At 50.1% G+C, this 17,897-nt stretch overlaps 1 protein-coding gene across 12 annotated transcripts in view; it reads left to right on the top strand.

Annotated features, from left to right (window-relative positions):
• The window catches only part of MEF2D (myocyte enhancer factor 2D), a 172,192-nt gene that overhangs the window by 88,826 nt on the left and 65,469 nt on the right, over positions 1-17,897 (top strand). For all 12 annotated transcript variants that reach the window (XM_039512663.1, XM_039512665.1, XM_039512667.1 and 9 more), the window contains one exon: positions 8,480-8,761. In XM_039512663.1, the coding sequence (XP_039368597.1) occupies positions 8,708-8,761 (54 nt within the window). In that variant the 5' untranslated portion in view covers positions 8,480-8,707. The remainder of the gene's footprint in view (positions 1-8,479; positions 8,762-17,897) is intronic.

Here is a 17,897-nt window from a genome sequence, read left to right as displayed (position 1 = left end):
GATCCCATTGCCATTCCTGCTGCAGTGATACCTGAGTGGCTGCAGGCATATGAGGTTAGTTCCTCTTTTCCTTGTTTTTCATTGATGTGGGTTGATCTGGAGGGGGTGGGTCTTTCCGCAGGTCTCCAGGGTTTTCATTCCCTGCCCATTCATCCCCTGTTTGTACTTTGGTCAAGGGCTTCTGCCCTAGGATCTGTGTCCCAGGTGATGACGTCCACTCGGCTCTTAGGTACCGTTTCCATTTCGATCACGGAACAAGTGCTAGCTAACGGGGGCTGTCGTGTGCTCAGCACCTCTGAAGAGGAGATGGTAAGTGACTTGCTCCCAGGATGATACACTCGGCCAGGAGCACAATCAGTAACTGCACTCAGGAGTCCTGATGTAGGCGCTGTGCTCACTGCTAGACAATACTGCCTCAGGAAGGCAGGAATGGAGCCCAGCGTCAGTTCTACAGCCCAGAAATCAGGAGTCCTTGCTGCTGCTCTCATCACACCCTCTCCCAGACCGGGGAAGAAAACACATTTCAGTCCCCCCCACCCCCAGTTCTAACCACTAGACAATGCTCCCATCCAGAGCTGCAAATAGAAGCTGATGTTCTGGCATGCCCCTTCCACCTGCTCTAATCTCTAGTCTACACACCCTCTCAGAAGTGGGGATGGACCCCAAGGGTATGTCTACACAGCAAAAAAACCCATGGCACTAAGTCTCAGAGCCTGGATTAGCAGGCTCAGGCTATGGGGCTGAAAATGGCAGGGGTAGACCCCGAGGCTGGAGTCCAGGCTCTGAGATCTCCCCCTTTACAGGGTCTCAGATTCTGGGCTGTAGCCCGAGCCTGAACTGAATGTCTACACTGCAGTGTTATAGCCCTGCAAGCCCGAGTCAGGTCAGCCACAGCAGTATAGACAGGGCTGCTGGAACAATGTGTGTAGTGGGGGTGCTGAGAGCCATTGAACCAAACTGCAAACCCTGGATAGGATGGAAACCACTTCAAGCCAGGGGGCAGGGCAACACCCCCAGCACCCCTAGTTCCACACCTATGAGTGCAGATGTACCCCAAGAGTCTATGGCAGCTAGTCTCCCATGCGTCCTTCCTGGAGGAAGCTCCAGGTCCCAGTCCTCTGCTCAGTCCACTAGGCTACACTCCCTTCCTCAAGGTGGGAACAGAACCCAGGCATCCTGACTGACTTTGGCTCCAGACACTGTGGCTTCAGGGCTGCTCCCATATAAACTATGGGTTTAGAAGAGTTGGCTCCAAGTTCCACACCTAGACAGATCTCCATTTCTCTCCCCTGCCTTATGACAAACACGACTTACGAGAAGGCGGGATGAAACCAGCAGAAGCTTAGCGTCTCGGAGCTGGGGGGCCTTGATTGGACTGTCAGATTTGGGAGCCTCGTTTTCCTGCCGCGGGGGGTCTCGGTGTTGCTCATTATTGAAAAAGGGAAGAAAAGGCCAGGACTGTGAGCAGAGACTGCCTTGCAAGTCATCCCCTTTGTATGAGGATTAACCCAGCCCCGTTCATTGACAGCCGAATCTCACAGTGGATCTTAATAACGCCTCGCTTTTCTGAATTCTTTTCTTCTCCCTCTCAACGGTCTGAATTTGTCTTGGGCTATTTTTTGTTGGTTGGTTTGTTTGAGGTGGAAAGGATACATTTTGTAAAGTCACAGATTCTTTTTTTCCCCCTTTGTGACGGACACAGAAGCAGTGCAAAAAATTATTTTTCCTGCAGTGTTGTCTAGTGGTTAGAGAAAAGGACCTGTGCTCAGGATGCCGGGGGCGGGGGAGGGGGGGTTAATCCAGGTCAGGAAGGCATGTTCTCTAATGATTAAAAGAAGGACCTAGTTGCCAGGATTCCTAGGTTTTCTTCCAACTTTGGGAGGTAGTGTTTTCTAATGGTTAGAGCAGGAGACTGGGATCCAGGACTCCTGGGTTCCATCCCCAGCTCTGGAAAAGAATATGGTCTAGTGGTTCAAGAAGGTGACTTGTATTATGACACCTGAAGGGGAGTGCTGTCTACCCCTGCCACTGCTACTTTGTGGGACTTGGGGCAAGTCACTTATGACTTGATTTTCAGAAGCGTTAAGCATCCACTGCTTCTGCTGTAACTCTGATAACTTCAGTATCCAAATCTTTTTTTTTTTTAAATCATGGAACAGTACATTTGTAGGGAGCTCCTATTGACTCTAATGGTACAGAATTAGACCCTGAGGCCTAAAACTTCAAATATGATAATTTCCATTTATGTACCCATCATCAGATGAGTGGGGCTTGCTTTTCAGAGGTGTTAGGGATCCTTGACGCTGGTTGACTTTGGGGGTTTTGAAAAGAAAGGGTTTTGCCCGGTTTTGAAAAGAAAGAGCTAGGCAATGTTGCCAACTTGAACATTTTTAATGCAACATATAATTAACATGTGGAACTCACGGCTGCTGGATATTATTTAGACATGCAGTAGCCATATGCAAAATAGGATTAGACATTTAACCTTTTCATGTTCTCTGTATGTATATATATTTCTTACTATATGTTCCATTCTATGCATCCGATGAAGTGGGCTGTAGCCCACGAAAGCTTATGCTCAAATAAATTTGTTAGTCTCTAAGGTGCTACAATACTCCTTGTTCTTTTTATTAAAGACATACACACTTATATATGATAGGATTAAACATTTGTAAGGGATGTAAATACTCATGCTTCAGGGCATGAACAGAAAGCGCATGGGTTAGGAAGAAATTTCTCTTGTGAGCAGATTATTACATATTTGTACATTAGCGGGTTACTTGTAGCGTCCTCTGAAGCAGCTAGTGCTGGCCATTGTCAGAGGCAGGATGCTGGGGTACCTGGACCAGAGCTCTGATTCTACACAGCAGCACGTTATGTTATTTCATACACCTTGAGCAGAACACAGCGCCCTTTCAGCCTGAATGCTTTGTATTTCAGATGAAGGAAAGCAGAAAACAAAGAACCAACATAAAGTATCCATGAGAGAGTAATCACTGCAGATCGCTCCCCTCCCCATTAATTACTAGTTCAGATCCTCAGCTGCTGTAAATCAGCCTAATTTCTAGGCTGATACATGCTAGCTGAGGTCCATTATGTATATTTCCAGCGCCAGGATCCTTCCTGTTGTGATATAAACAGCTAATAATATGCCAGCTTGAGTTGAATGAAAAATTTCCTTTGAAACCCTTTTTTAAAATAGCAAATACGCTTTGAGTAGAAATGTTTCATGTTTTGACCAAAAAAGAAAAAAAAATAATCGAACTCTTTGTTTAAACTCAATGGGGAAAAACCAAACAAACAACTCCACTTTTTTTCACTTTCCTCCGGGGGGCTGATTCATGGGGACAGATCTCCTAGCAGACTAGCTGAAAGTTTTATCTTCTAGACCAGTGGTTTTCAAGCTTTTTTTCTTCATTTGCGGACCCCTCAAAATTTTTGAATGGTGGTGCAGACCCCTTTGGAAATCTCTGACACAGCCTGCGGGACCCCCAGAGGTCTGTGGACCACAGGTGGAAAAGCACCTCTCTAGCCCATTCTTCTTAGCTGGCTAGACCACTGTCCTGATCTCATGTAGCAGGAAGTGGGTTACTTGGCTACATGGTCTGATCTGGTACTGCAGAAGGTGGGCTGCTGATGGACCAGTGATTTATCTTGGTGTGGCAGAAAGCGGGATACTGAGCTAGTGGTCAGAAGAACGGCCACACTGGGTCAGAGCAAAGGTCCATCTAGCCCAGTATCCTGTCTTCTGACAGTGGCCAATGCCAGGTGCCCCAGAGGGAATGAACAGAACAGGGAATCATCAAGTGATCCATCCCCTGTCGCCTATTCCCAGCCTCTGGCAAACAGAGGTAAGGACACAATCCCTGCCCATCCTGGCTAATAGCTAATGGACCTGTCCTCCATGAACTTAACTAGTTCTTTTTTGAATGGTCCCGTATGGCATGTCCTATCTTATCATCATATAGAGCGGGCCCCCATCTCACATGATCATATCAGTCCCACTTCCCGTTTGTTGCCGCTCTTCCATTGCCAGACAACTGCAGTTGCACTGCTGTTTATTAACGGCAATGGGAAAGGTGCATACGTTTCAGTAATGAAAGAAAGAAAACCAGGGTTCAGCTGGTAAATGTCATTTCAATACGATTTGTCCTTGTAAAGAACCTTGGTATGGGGGAGGTAAAAGGAACTTTTTGTTGTTTGTGTGTCTGTGGCCTCCTGTGAATACATGTGTCTTAGCCGTCCAAGTGTTCTTCTTTCATGGAAAATGAATAGTGGGTTTCGGAGAAGAAATCTTCCCCCTCGTATGCTTTGATACCTGAGTCAATAGGACTGACAAAGAAGCCAATTCCTGCTGCTGTGCCATTTTTTTATGGCATTATTAGCAAATGTGATTTATAGATGTACATATAATCCCTTTTACCCAGAATTAAAGTAACTGAGGCAGAAGAAATAAATTGGACACTGGCAAACTTCACGGCAAATTTGTAAGGCAGGGAAGGCTGGGATTGCTTGGTTTTTGGGGGTGTAGACTAGTGATTAGGACAGGGGACTGGCGGTCCTGGGTATTCTGGATCTGGGAGAGAGTATGGTCTAGTGTCAGAGCAGGGGCCTAGGAATCAACATTCCTAGGTTCTCTTCATAGTTTTGGTACATTAGAGCAGTGGGTCAGTTGCTTGGCCTCACTGATATCTTGTGGCAATGAGTTCCACAGGTTAATGATGCTTTGTGTGGGGGGAAAAATAGTACTTCCTTTTGTCATTGTGTGTGGTAGGACTGAAATTGTATTGGTGAAGTCCTTGGAGATTTTTAGGATGAAAGAGCTGGGACTGTGTTTATCTCTGGACAGCACCTAGCACACGAGCCTCGATTCTGATCCAGGCCCTCAAGTCTCTGCTGTAATACAATGTAATATTATTATTGCTGTTTGTCTTGCTCCCTGTAAAAAGAAGCGGAGGGAAAAGCAGAGGCACAAATTTCATCCCCATTTTCCCTACCAAAACGTGACATTTCAAGGAACAATGATAATCCTAAATGTTGAAATTTGAAAAACGTTGTCTTGCTGTTGTTACTGTCCACAGAAAGGAACTGCGCGGGGCTGAAAAACCCATCCAGGGCTTGGGCTGAGAAAGAAGCTGCCAAGAGCTTTTAAGGTTGATGTGGCGAGCAAGAACAGCTCAGCCTAGTAGAAAAACGAAGAGCTGCCAACTTTGAAATCCTATTGCATGCAGCTTAGCCCCACTCCCTGCTGAGACACGCGGTCTCCTTGGGGCTGGTTGTAATGCTAGACAGCCTGGTGCTTTGCCTTGCTGGGTCACTTCAGCCTCTTCCAAACAACCTCTGAAAAAATTTCTGCTGTTCAGGTCTCTTTCCAGGGCCATTTAGCAGGCGAGATTCAGGGCTAGCACTGAGCGGGGAGAGGAGAGGCAGGGTGGGCTGCGGGTCTAGCAGCAGCCACAGACCTGGGCTTACGTCCCTGCTCTTCCACAAACTTCCTGTGTCACCTTGGTGAAGGCACTGGGCTGCCGCAGTTCCCCATTATAAAATGGAGAGGAAAGCACGGCCCTGCCTCGCGGGAGTGTTGTGAGGATAAACACACGAAAGATTGTGAGCTCGGGGACATCAAAATGCCTCCGATCGCCTCATGCTCTGACTTCCCCGCAGCAGCAGTCTGCCCGTGTGCTGCCGAAGGCAGGATCAGAGCCTGAATATAAACCAATGAAGCAGAATTATCCCCTTTATACAGATCAAGGAACTGAGGCCCAGAATGACTTGCGGGGCGTGCCTACATTGCAGTCAGGGGGTGTGATTGCCGCTCATGGAGACATACCTGGGCAACCTTTAGCTAGCTCAGGGAGCAGAGCCGTGGCAGGTGGCAACTCAGGGGATCTCACCACTGGAGTAATTACTGAGGGATCCAGGCAGGTTTGTATAGCGCAGGTATGTCCATCGAGCTGCAGTCACATCCTGTGACTTTAGTATAGAGACATACTCAGGAGTCTGTGTCAGAGCTGGGAATACAGCCCAAATTGCCTACAGTCTAGTGCTCCCCCCCCCCAAATCCTTCCTCTCCGTGTCACAGCTGATACCCGTCTCTTCACCGCATGCGGTGCTGCACGCTGAACCCCAGGTTTCCTAGAGTAGTACTGTTATGGTTTTGTAATTGGGAATGAGTTGAGTTTTGCACTTAAAGCCGGGATTCCCTTGCTTGGTGATGTGTGAAGAATGACAACACATCTGCCCCCTCCAACCCCCCCGATTGCCGCACTTGCTTTTTCTGAGGACAGAATCTTAAACAGAAGGATTTAAATAAACACAGACATCAAAGCAGATTGATCAGAGCACTCCAAATCCAACGAGTGTTAATAACAGAAAAACTCCAGGGCTGGCTTGGCTTCTTTTTAAAATTTTCTCTCTGATGCCCCTTAAGAAACACCTTTCTGCGTCAGCTTGGTTTGGGCTGTTCAGGTACAGACATTTTAAAAAAAATGCAAAATTGAAGATTCATGCAGAAAGCGGCGAAGAATTTAAATGACCCAGGCTAATGACTGGCCACTCGACTTCTCATGACTTAAAAACCAAAAAACAACCCCCCCACACTGCTTGTTTGGAGTGGAGTGTCACAAACGAACAGAAATTCACTGGTTTATTATGGCTGTCTTCTCCCACCCCTCACATGTGTACAAAAATGCTTCCTGTCTGTGCCCTGGATGGTTCTCTGCTGTCTCAACAGGACTGTGGAACTTGTGGCTAAGATATGACCCTGGATTCACTTCCCTGCTCTATCCCAGCCTTGCTGCGTAACCTGCAGCCGGGGTTTGAGTTGCTGAGCACCTGTGATTCGGGGTATTTTCGAAAGTGCTTCAGCTCCCAGTTAGGCACTTAATAAAGGACAGATTTTCAAAAGGGCTTAGCACCTACTATCCACTTCTACGCTGCTCCCTTTGGTGCCTGACTGAGACCTGAGGGCTTCTGGAAAGCTGGCCGTGAATCACTCTGCGCCTCTGTAAAATGGGGATAAATATGCGCTGGTGTCAGTGAAATTTCCATTCTCTGTAAGGCTCCTCGGTGCTGCTCATCAGCGCACGTGCAACAGACCCAGTCATTTAACAGCGTCGTCATCCAAAAAATCCAGTTAGCATGGGCAGCGGTGGGGGAGATGCAGGATCATTAACCCTCACCAGCCCCTGCTCAGCCAGGGGTGCCTACTACCTGCATCTTTTGGGCAGGAAGGCAGCAGGCTCCGAGTCGGGCTGCAGCTCCCATCCCAGCCCCGGAGCAGAGGGAGCCCAGCTGGGGTGGAGAGTGGGAAGTGGAAAGAATCGAGCAAGTGGGAGAGCAGTGAGTGATGGGTGGAGAGGGGAAAGGAGCGAGCAGGGGGGCAGGACCTCAAGGGAAGGAGTGGAGAAGTCCCGACCCCTTGGCCTTTCACGCAATAAATAATTAAAACATAAGGAACCACTACAGGTGAATTTATGCCAAATCTTCATTTGTCTGCAGGCTGCCTAGATTTTTAGACACTGATATAAGAAATACCTTGGTTGGACAAACAGATCGGGTTTAAATTAGGCCGTGTGGAACCTGCTCTAGACACGGGTTGTGTCTTGGTATAACTGTTGGTTCAGGGGGTGATTTTTTAAATTGATATTGTAATATCAGTACAGCCGCTAGTACAGCCTCACTTACACAGGTACGAATATATGCACCAATATAGCCTAGTCCCTTTCCTGTATGGAAATGACCGTATCAGCATAGGCACCTTTATACCAGAATAGCTGCATCTACACACACAATAGTACAGTAGAGTTCAAGCAGTGTTTAGGCAAGGCCTAGATTGACCTTTCACCCCCTGAGCGGTGTAGTTAAACTGAGCCTCCCCCCCGACTCCCCCAGGTGCAACAAGCTTGATAGAAAAATTCTTCCGTGGACCTAGCTATTGCCTCTCGGAGAGGCGGGCTCACTCCAGCAGTGGAAATCCGCCTTCCGTTGATGCGGGAAGCGTCTGCACTGTGGTGCTGCAGCGCTACCGCGTCTGTCGTGTAGACGTGAACTCAGACACAGTGGTGACGGGCATGGTATAAACAGAGAGAGAGAGAGAGATTAGCTGCTTTCTGTTACCAGAGTCGATGTAGATAATCTTAATGCAGTTTTGTTTGTCCTGGATAGGAATTTTGCTCAGAGTCCTTTTATTTTTTTGGTGAATTGATTACGATGGCAAGCTCCTCGGGGCTGGGATGGTGTCTCACGGTGCATCTATGCAGCACCCGGCACTGTGGCATCTGGATACCTCCTGGGGCCTCTAGGTGCTACCATGCTTTGGCTCAGGGACTGTCTTTTTGTGCTGTTTGTGCCACCCCTAGCACAATGGGGTCCTGGTCTGGGACTGAACCCCTAGGGGCTATGGTAATCTGAACGATAACCATTAGGAAGGCTTTGCTTGAAAAAATTGTTTTAATTCCTTTTTTCCTCTCTTCCCTAGGTTTCCGAGCAGCCCCTGGAGGCCCAAAGCGCCTGGAATTAACCAGACGGCAGCATAACATGAACTGAGAAAGAAGCAACCCGGATTTTTGTTCGGTTTTTTTGGTTTTGGTTTTAAAAACTTTTACATAACAAAAAATTCTTTCATGAAAACGTTTTAAACCAGGGTTATTTTTCCCCTCCCCCGAACAAGAAAGTCGTCCCCATACGGTGAGGATTTCCGGAGAAGATGGGGAGGAAAAAGATCCAGATCCAGCGGATCACGGATGAGCGAAATCGACAGGTCGGTAATTCCTGATTTGGTACCTTTTGTAGGGCTGATCCTGCCTCTTCCCCCAACCCCAACTGACGCTCAAAGACCAAACTCCCATTTATTTGTGCCTCAGTTTTCCTATCTGTGACATGAGGATAATGGCCTACATTTTCCACAGTGATGAGCGATTTTGGCTGCCCAAGCTGAGACACCTTAAAAAGCCTGATTTTTCAGACAGTGCAGAGCATCTGCTTCCTGAAAATCTTCTTTTATAGTGTCTCAAGTCAGGGCAACCAGAATCACTAGTCGCTTTGGCAAATGTGGGCCAGTGGCACGTGCCCACCTTTATAAAGTGGTTTGAGATCAGCAGATGAACAGAGCTCTAAGGGGGTAAGCCGGCCAGGTTTGTGCCTGGGGAGTTTTAGAGGAACATTCCCCAACTCGGTGCAAAGCGGTGGCGTTACGAAATAGCGGCGCATTCATGCGAAATCAGGGGCGAACGGCTGCAGCTGGAGCTCTCCTCTTAGCGCTCAGCAAAGCTTTGCCATTGAAACATTTTATTCCAGATGGAAAATGCCCGCTTTCCCCCCATCCCTCGGGGGTTGTGACCTGGCCCAGTTGGGTTTAGCCTGGAGGCTGCTGGGCCAAATTTCAGGGAGTGGTGGTGTGACCCGGCATGCAGTGTGTTAACCCCACTCAGGTTGGGGGAGCTGCCCCTTGGAGGGGCTTTGCTGTGATCCTGAACGCCAGGTTGCAACGCTACTCAGTTTGGAAGGCAGCGCGAACTGCGGGGGCGGGGGGAGAACTGTCCCTTTTTGCCCCCACCCTCCGGGTAGCCCCATCAGCACTTTTCAGGATCAGGCCCATGGCGTGCATATGGAGTATCAGTCTATCCCCTCGCAGCTGCAAGATTTTGGCCATGACTGTGACACACCTTTGGCTCTGCCTGGGTTTTATGGTGACCCTGGGCTTGGCTTGCCATAGAATCATAGAATCTCAGGGTTGGAAGGGACCTCAGGAGGTCATCTAGTCCAACCCCCTGCTCAAAGCAGGACCAAACCCAGGTGATATCTCGACCAGCACACGGGGATTGAGCTGCAGACCTCTCGGCCTAAAAGCATCAGCTGTGCTGCAGCCTGATCTGAAGAGCCAAGGATCTTGGACCTGTAGCACTGTATATCCCCTGTGGATTGAGCACAGATTGGGGGTGAGGGTGTCGGGTTTTATAATGATCTGGCCGTAATCCATCAATGTCGCTGCAACACCAAAAGACTGCACTGTCTCCGCTCAAACCGATGGGCGGGGGATTGTCAGTTTCCCTGAGTGTGGATGGCATGGTCGAGATTACATGGGGGAAGAAAAACAATCTCACAGGGGATGAGTCTGCACTAGCAGGAGGATGGATCAGATAATGGGGATCAGATAATCAGCCAGGCCTCCCCCTCTCTCTCTCTCTCTCTCTCAAATAAGAGGAGCAGCTCTTATTTATAATGAGCAAACCGTATCCCGATCTGCAACATGCCATGTTGATTGCTGTACTTGCCAGTGGCCCTCCAGTTCTGTAGCTCGCACTGGAGATTCTTCGAGTGGGCTGCTATGGGGAAGTTGTGGGTTACTGCTGCAGCAGAATTTTCCTAGCCTTCAGGGAACACCCTCAAAGTTGTGAGGTCTTAAAATTAACCCTACTGAGTAGTTCTTTCCTTAAGGATTCCAGTGGGCTTGTTGTCTTGGTGGCAATCCGTGGGATGATGTTTTCTTTAAAAGAAAGGCCTCTGAAACACATTAAAAAAAATAAATAAAAGCCCTGGTCTATTTCCAGTTCTGGGAGGAAGTTTAGCTTAGTGGCTAGAACGGGGCAGAGTTGAAATCTAGACTGCTGGGGCCAGATTTTCCAAAGACAGCTCCCCAACTCCGGACATGCAACTAGAGCGACTGAGCCCTGTTGAAAATGTGGCTCCGTTTTAAGGGCCTGAATGGCAGCAGTGAATCGTGTCACGTCACGCACGACTGGAAGGTGCGTCGAGGCTATGGTGAAACACACGGGATAAGGACCTCACTAACTCAGAACAGAGAGAGGCTCTTTGGAAAATAGGACCCCAGTAGTGCTGAGAATTTGAAGGAGCCTAGCTTCGAGTGGCTTCCCAAGGGCGCCCAGGGCAGCTGTAGCAGAACCAGGAACTGAATCCCAGGGCTGCCCAGAGGATTCAGGGGGCCTGGGGTCTTCCTGCTGCCGAATTGCTGCCGAAGACCCGGCACTTTGGCAGCGGGTCCTGGGACGGAAGGACCCCCCCGCCGCGGGTCTTCGGGGCACTTAGGCGGCGGGTTCTGGGACGGAAGAACCCCCCCACCGTGGGTCTTCGGGGCACTTCAGCGGCGGATCCCGGCACAGAAGGACCCCCTGCTGCCGAATTGTCGCCAAAGACCCGGAGCGGAGGAAGCTCTGGGGGCCCAGGCCCCGCGAGAGTTTTCCGGGGCCCCCCGGAGCGAGTGAAGGACCCTGCTCCAGGGGCCCCGAAAAGCTCTCGTGGGGCCCCTGCGGGGCCCGGGGCTTGGGGCAAATTGCCCCACTTGCCCCCCTGCTCTGGGCGGCCCTGTTGAATCCCTATGTCTCCTGCAATGAGTAAGGTGCTTCTTCTGAGGGCCACTTTGCCTTCCTTTCAAAGCCAGCCTCCAGTCTTGCAATGTGGACCTCACCACCTGCGTGCTCTTAGCCTGGGACAAGGTCTGATGGCACCACCTTGGACTGAAAAATGTCAGGGGTTCACCGATTGGAGAGACACGCGAGGCGTAACGGAGAAAGCAGTGCGCCATGCACATTCACCTCCAATTGCCGTCACCTGCCGATGGGGCTGCAGCCCGAAATTGATCTCCCGTCTCATCTCTGGGCCCACAATCAGTGACTGTAGCTTCTCCATCGAACTCGATGGGAGATTCCTCATCATTCCTCACCCAGCAGCAGGGCTTTTGCTGCTAAAAGAAAAACCATTAGCACTGCAGCAAGTTCCATCCAGGAGCTTTATTGTTCCATGGTGAAACAATAGAAAATTGCAGGTTTTCTTCATTAAAGTTTCACTTGGGTGGGCAAAGGGGGAGGGAGGGAATATTTTTGACAGTATCCCACTTGCTCAGGGCAGTGTTTATTTCCATAACGAGCAGGAAATGGTGCATTAGTGATTATTAAAGGAGCTGGAGCTTTTTTTTATTGGGGCAGCACAGCTATCTGGCATGCCAGCGCGTTGCTGAATGCCGTACATGGGCGGGAGGTTATAACATATATAAAGCCGGTTATTGGAGCCCTGTTCAAAGTTAAAATGAATGGAAAATATTTAGTAATCCTGGAGGCCGAAAGCCTGCGCTAGCCCTGTTTTATAACCCTTTAGGAGAGGAAAGAGTGAATTCGCTGCCAAAGCCCGGGGTCCAAGTGAGCTGTAGGTTGGGGGCCGGGGGGTTTGACCGGTGGAGGAGGGGTTGAGCTGCAATATGCTGGGTGAGTTTAGCCAGACTTTTGGTGAGAAGATGGTTGGGAGGAAGGTCTTGAGATTCAAGCGCTGGAGTAGAATGTGGAAGATTTGGGTTCGGTTCCCAGCTTTGGGCACTGACTCACCTTGGGCAAGACAGTTAATCCCACTGTGCCTCGATTTCCCAAGCAGCAAAGTTATCGTACTCGACTCTAATAGCTAATTTCCCCATCTCATTTAGTAACAAAGGAACACCAGGGTGACATGGCCTGGGGTTTATGAGACCTGGGTTCTATTCTCAGTTGTCCTCCTGGGTGACCTTGGGCAAGTAGTTGCCCCTTTCCGTGCCTCAGTTTCCCCAGCTGTAAAATGGGGGTAGTCCATCCATTGTCTGTTATCTTATACATAGATTGCAGGCTCTTCGGGGCGGAGAGTGCAGTGCCTAACACCACAGAATCTCGAGCTGGGACTCCCTCTTTGCTACCATTGAATAAATAAATAACAATGAGGAGAGGTGGTAAAAATGAATGAGGAGGGGGATGTTAGCTGTCAGACTCAGTTTCTCTTGTCTGCCTGCCTGTCACCTTCGTGGAGTGCTTTTCTCGGCTGAACTTGTGAAGGTTGGGTGGGGAATAATAGAAGACAGCTGTGACAGTCTGGTTCCCACAGGAGCTACTACTCAGGGTTGCCAATGGCTGCAATTTTATTGCAAGTCTCACAATACCTGGTGCTTTCTTCAAAGCTCCAGCTCCTGGAGTCAGGTGATTAGGTGAGAATATTAGCTTTCGTCTTTTATTTTTTTTAAAGTACGTTTCTAACTCTCACGACTGCAGAGAACAGCTTGGGAACGTGGCCTGAGTGTGATCCAAAAGGCTCAGAAACCAGGAAGCCTAGAGAAAGCACCCCGCCTTTTTTTTCTTTAAATCTCACGGTTTTTAAGCCAGTCTCCTGATTTTTGGGGGCCTGCCTCGAGGGTTCTAAATGGTTGGATTTGGCAGTGCTGGCAACTGCGCTGCTCACGCTGCCACAACTCTGGGGTGGGGTAGGGGCCAGGCCTGTTCACTTCAACCACCAGGCTCTTCCTTTAGCGGCAAAGCTCACCCCCGCCAGCCTCAGTTAAGCCTTGTGCTAGCCCTCTGTGCAGGGGGGAAATAAACCCCTGGCCACCTGGGGCTTGGATTTTTACATCTACATTGGAGATGGGAGGTGTGATTCGCGTAGACGTACTGGCTTGAGCTAGTGCCTAAAAATATGTCTGCGATGGGCACGTCCTTGGATGGCTGCCCCAAGCTACTACCCGTGCTGTGACGGACACACTGCTATTTTTAGGTGCTAGCTCAAGCAGAGGGGGGGAAACACCCCTCCCAGGTCAAAGGTAGATGGATGCTTAGATAAGGCAGGAACTGTCTGTTCTGTGCTTGTACAGCACCGAGCACCATAGGGGCTTGGTCCATGCTCCTAGGTGTTATGGTAATAGAAGAGCAACTGAGATCATGGCCCCAGTGCGCTAGGTGCTGTACGTACATACAGTGTGAGAGAAACCCTGCCTCAAAGAGATCCCAGTCTAAATAGACAAAGAGGGGGAAATGAGACCCAGAGAGAAAGTGACTTACCCAAGAGGTCAGTGCTGGTGCTAGTACCCGGGTTCCCAGAGTCTCCGCTCTGGGCCCAGTCCGCCAGGTTACGCCTCACTCCCAGTAGTACCTCTCTCCTCCGCCTTTCTTCCTGCTTTGCCACAGCACCACCGGCAGGAGAGATGCAGGCAGCTTGGGAGCCAGCATGAGGACGACAAAAAAAAAAAAAAATAAAAAAAAAAAAAAAGAATCTGGCAGTGGGATTTATAGCTACTATAAAGGGCTAATGGAAAAAGAGAAAGAGAGAGAGTACAGCATGTACATGTTACCTACAATAAAAACACAAAGTGGTCTGATACAAAGAGAGAGACAATTGAGGGCTTGAGAACATCTGGCTGGAACGGTTGCCTGGGGGCGAGTCACGGGGTTCCTTTATCTTTCCTGCAGCTCCTTTTTTTTGGATATCTTGTTCTCCCTCCACCCTCCCATTGTAATCACAAACATTTCTAATGGGGATGCTTCTTATCTGACACAGCTGGGATTCCATCAAGAAACACCCCCCCACACACACACGCTTTGAACCGCGTTCTTTGCATGATCAAGGAATGTAGCGGTTGGCTTTTAAAACAAACCCAGCAAAACCCTCTCAGAGCCAGGAAGTTAACGAAGCAGCAGGGCTGTTTAATTGGTCATCGGCGCTGGCTTCGGAATCAATTATTTCCCCCTCTCCTTCCCTTGCCCAGCAAGGATGCACCGTGACGAGAGGAAAGAAGCCGCTTTTGGAGGAAAGAAGCAAAGCGCTAGAAGAAAGCGGGCCCGATCCCGGCTCAGCTCTGTTGCGGTCACTGGCTCTACGCTGACGTAAATCAGCACAGGATATGGCCCATGGTCTATTTAGGTATTTCTATAGTCACCCAGGTAGTGTGGCCCAGTGGATTGGGTGCCGATCTGACACTCTGAAGACTCATGGACTTTGAGGCCACATAGGGTCAGTATGATCCTGTAGCCTGACCTCCTGCATAGTCCAGGCCTTAGAAACTCAGCCAGGGATTCCTGAATCAAGCCCTTTATCTTTCGGCAGCGCTACAGTGTAGCTTTAGAAAGAAATCTCGTTCCAATTTCAAGGCTTTGTGTGATGGAGAATCTGCTACGGCCCTAGCTGAGACCTAGGCAGCTGAACCCGTGATCAGATGCAAGCAAACAGCCCTCTGATCCAAAGTCAGACACCTTATCCATTAGGCGTGTTCCTGGGACCTGCAGCCTGTTGTTGGCCCTGCTATGGTCTTCCTGTGTGACCTTGGTCACATTACTTAATGTCTGCAGGCCTCAGTTCCTCATCAGAAAAACAGAGATAATAATCCTACCTTTTCCTGCCCTTGTCTATTTCGATTGTAAGATTTTCAGAGGAGGGGCTTTCTCTTTCTATGTGTATGTACAGCACCTAGCACAGGGAGGGCAAACTTTTTGGCCTGAGGGCCGGTTAGGAGAGGGGGTCGTGGCCCGGTCTCCACCTCCTATCTCCCAGCCCCACCCCTCTGGGACCCCTGCCCCATCCACCCCCCGCTCCCTGTTTCCTGACCGCCCCCAGACCTCTGCTGCCCCATCCAACCCCTCCTCTCATTCCTGACACACACCCCCGGACTCCTGCCCCATCCAACCACCCCGTCTCCCTGTCCCCTGACCGCCCCTGGAACCCCTGTCCCCTGACTGCCCCCTGCCGCCCCATCCAACCCCCCTCCTTCCTGACTGCCCCCCAGAACCCCTGCCCCCATTCAACCACCTGTTTCCCCCCGACCACCATCCACACCCCCGCCCCCTGACCACCACCTCGAACTCCCCATCCCTCTATCCAACCATCCCGCTCCCTGCCCCCTTACCGCGCTGCCTGGAGCACCGGTGGCTGGTGGCACAGAGCACCGGGTCAGGCCGGCCAGAACATCGCACCAACGGCAGAGCGAGCCAGCTGAGGCTGCAGGGGAGGGGGGGAAGCAGGGGAGGGGCTGGGGGTTGCCTCCCGGGCCAGGAGCTCGGGGGCCAGGCAGGACGGTCCCGCGGGCCGGATGTGGCCCACAGGCCGTAGTTTGCCCACCCCTGGCCTAGGCAATGGGGCCCTGATCTCACTTGTGGTCTCTAGGTGCTAACAAAGGTCCCACTTTCCTTCCATCATTTCTCTCTCCTCTGTTGTTTCAGTTCAAGTGGTGGGCCACCTGCCGCCCGCCATGCAAACGGGAGCTGCGGGCGGCCATGCAAACGTAAACGAACTGTCTGGCGGCCGCCGGCAGATTACCCTGACGGGCCGCAGATTGTCCCCCACCGATCTATTCCAGAGGGGTGCGCTTTGGACATAGCGTGACTGAGGAACTGCCCAAACTGGTTGCACGGTGCTGACTCCGAATGTTAGCTTCTCCCTGGGACGGGGTGGGGAAAACAGGCTTCAGTCCAACGCTCAGGTCCGCCCTGCATCCTTAGCCCATGCGTTGTGGCAGCTCAGCTGGTAAAATTTCCATCTCTGTCTCCACAGAAGCTTTCCTGAGGTTCAGAGAGGGGAGAATCTCTCCTCTCTCCTGCTGCTAACCAGTAGTTAAGGAATCTGATGCTGCTGAATTATGCATGTGCTTTCATGTCATGGCTCTGCCTCTGGAAATGTAGGTCTTCCAGTTAAAGCTGCTTTGCGTGTGGGATGTCTCCGCACATGCATCTGTGTGTGTGTGTGTGTGTGCGCGCGCGCGTCATGTGTGCTCTTTGCTATGCACACGCTTGTTTGCATACCAGCGCTACTAGCTCCCAGCAGAACCTGACCTCATTGAGAACTTGCAGTTAGCTAGGTTATTGGATTGTTGTTGTTGTTTAACATTTATATGGCAGTAGCACCTCGAGTCCAGGTCCCATAGTGCTAGGAGCTGTACAAACACATTACAGATGCCCCAAAGAGCTTACAGTCTCAAAGGGTTCCCAGGCACTGACCCTTTTCTCAAAGATGACTGATCCGTCATTATTATAGATATTATGGTAGCACATAAAGGACTTAAGCTAGACCGGACTCTATTTTGCTAGGGTGCTGCACACACAGGTGGTAAGACATGGACCCAGCTCTGGACAGCTTACACTCTGAGTAGAAAAGACAGACCAAGGAAATATTTTACAGATGGGGACCTGAGGCCTGCAGCAATTAAGTGACTCATCACAGGTCACACGAGAGAGTCTGTGGCAGAGCCATAAATTAAACCCAGATCCTCTGAATCCAGCTCGAGAGCCTTGGCCACAAGACCTGTGTGGATGGTCTCTGGGGAGTAACCAATGATTCTGCTACCTGTGCAAACTTAGTTCATAAATAATCATTTGCCTCTGCCGTGTAAGGAACTCCAAGACACTGGGGCCCTGATCCAAAGCCCAGCACGTCTGTGGCCAAGTCGAAACCGAACACAGGTCTCCTGAGAGCTAGTCTGCTGCCTTGGCTACAATCTTCCTCTCTTGTGCTGTGACTGTCTCGTAGGGAACTTGCCCGACCAGATCTGCACCTTTGCAACCTCAGGGCTAGCATGTTGCACGGAGCTCTCCTGAGAGTCTACGGGCATGTTTCTGGTCCTGCCTGCCGAGCTAGGAGACCAGGATGACTCCCCTGAAATGAATGGAGTTACCATTGATCAGTGAGACCAGAATCAAAGCCCTAGTGTAGAAGCCAAACACAAGAGAGGAGAGCCAGTAATAGTCACTAATGACATTAGAGGATAGGATAAGATTTGCCATAACACATCAGCCCACTAGTCCATCAAAGCGAGTCTGGCAAAGACCAGTGCCTGATGCGTCAGGGAAGGGAAAAAATCCTCTGATAGCGCAGGACTGTGTGTGGAAGTAATTCCTTCCTGACCCCTATGGCGATCAGCTTATGCCCTGAAGCATGAGATTCAATTACCCTCTTAGTCTTATAAGGTTAATTCTTCTAGATGAGGGTCAGGCCCATGTAAATCCCAGCCTGTCTGCTTATCTATAATTGAAAGGTTTTTGGTTTCTTTCCTTTTCACTGTAAGGTTGGCAGACTTGAATGGCAGGATAATGATAATTGATGGTTTTATGTGTCAGGGGCTTTGCTAGTGGCTAGAACGAAGCACTGGAAGTTGGGACTTCAGGGTTCTA

The sequence above is a fragment of the Mauremys reevesii genome, linkage group 24 (assembly GCF_016161935.1).
Source record: "Mauremys reevesii isolate NIE-2019 linkage group 24, ASM1616193v1, whole genome shotgun sequence".
Lineage (NCBI taxonomy): Eukaryota > Metazoa > Chordata > Testudines > Geoemydidae > Mauremys > Mauremys reevesii.
This window is presented reverse-complemented; position numbering and strand designations above follow the sequence as displayed.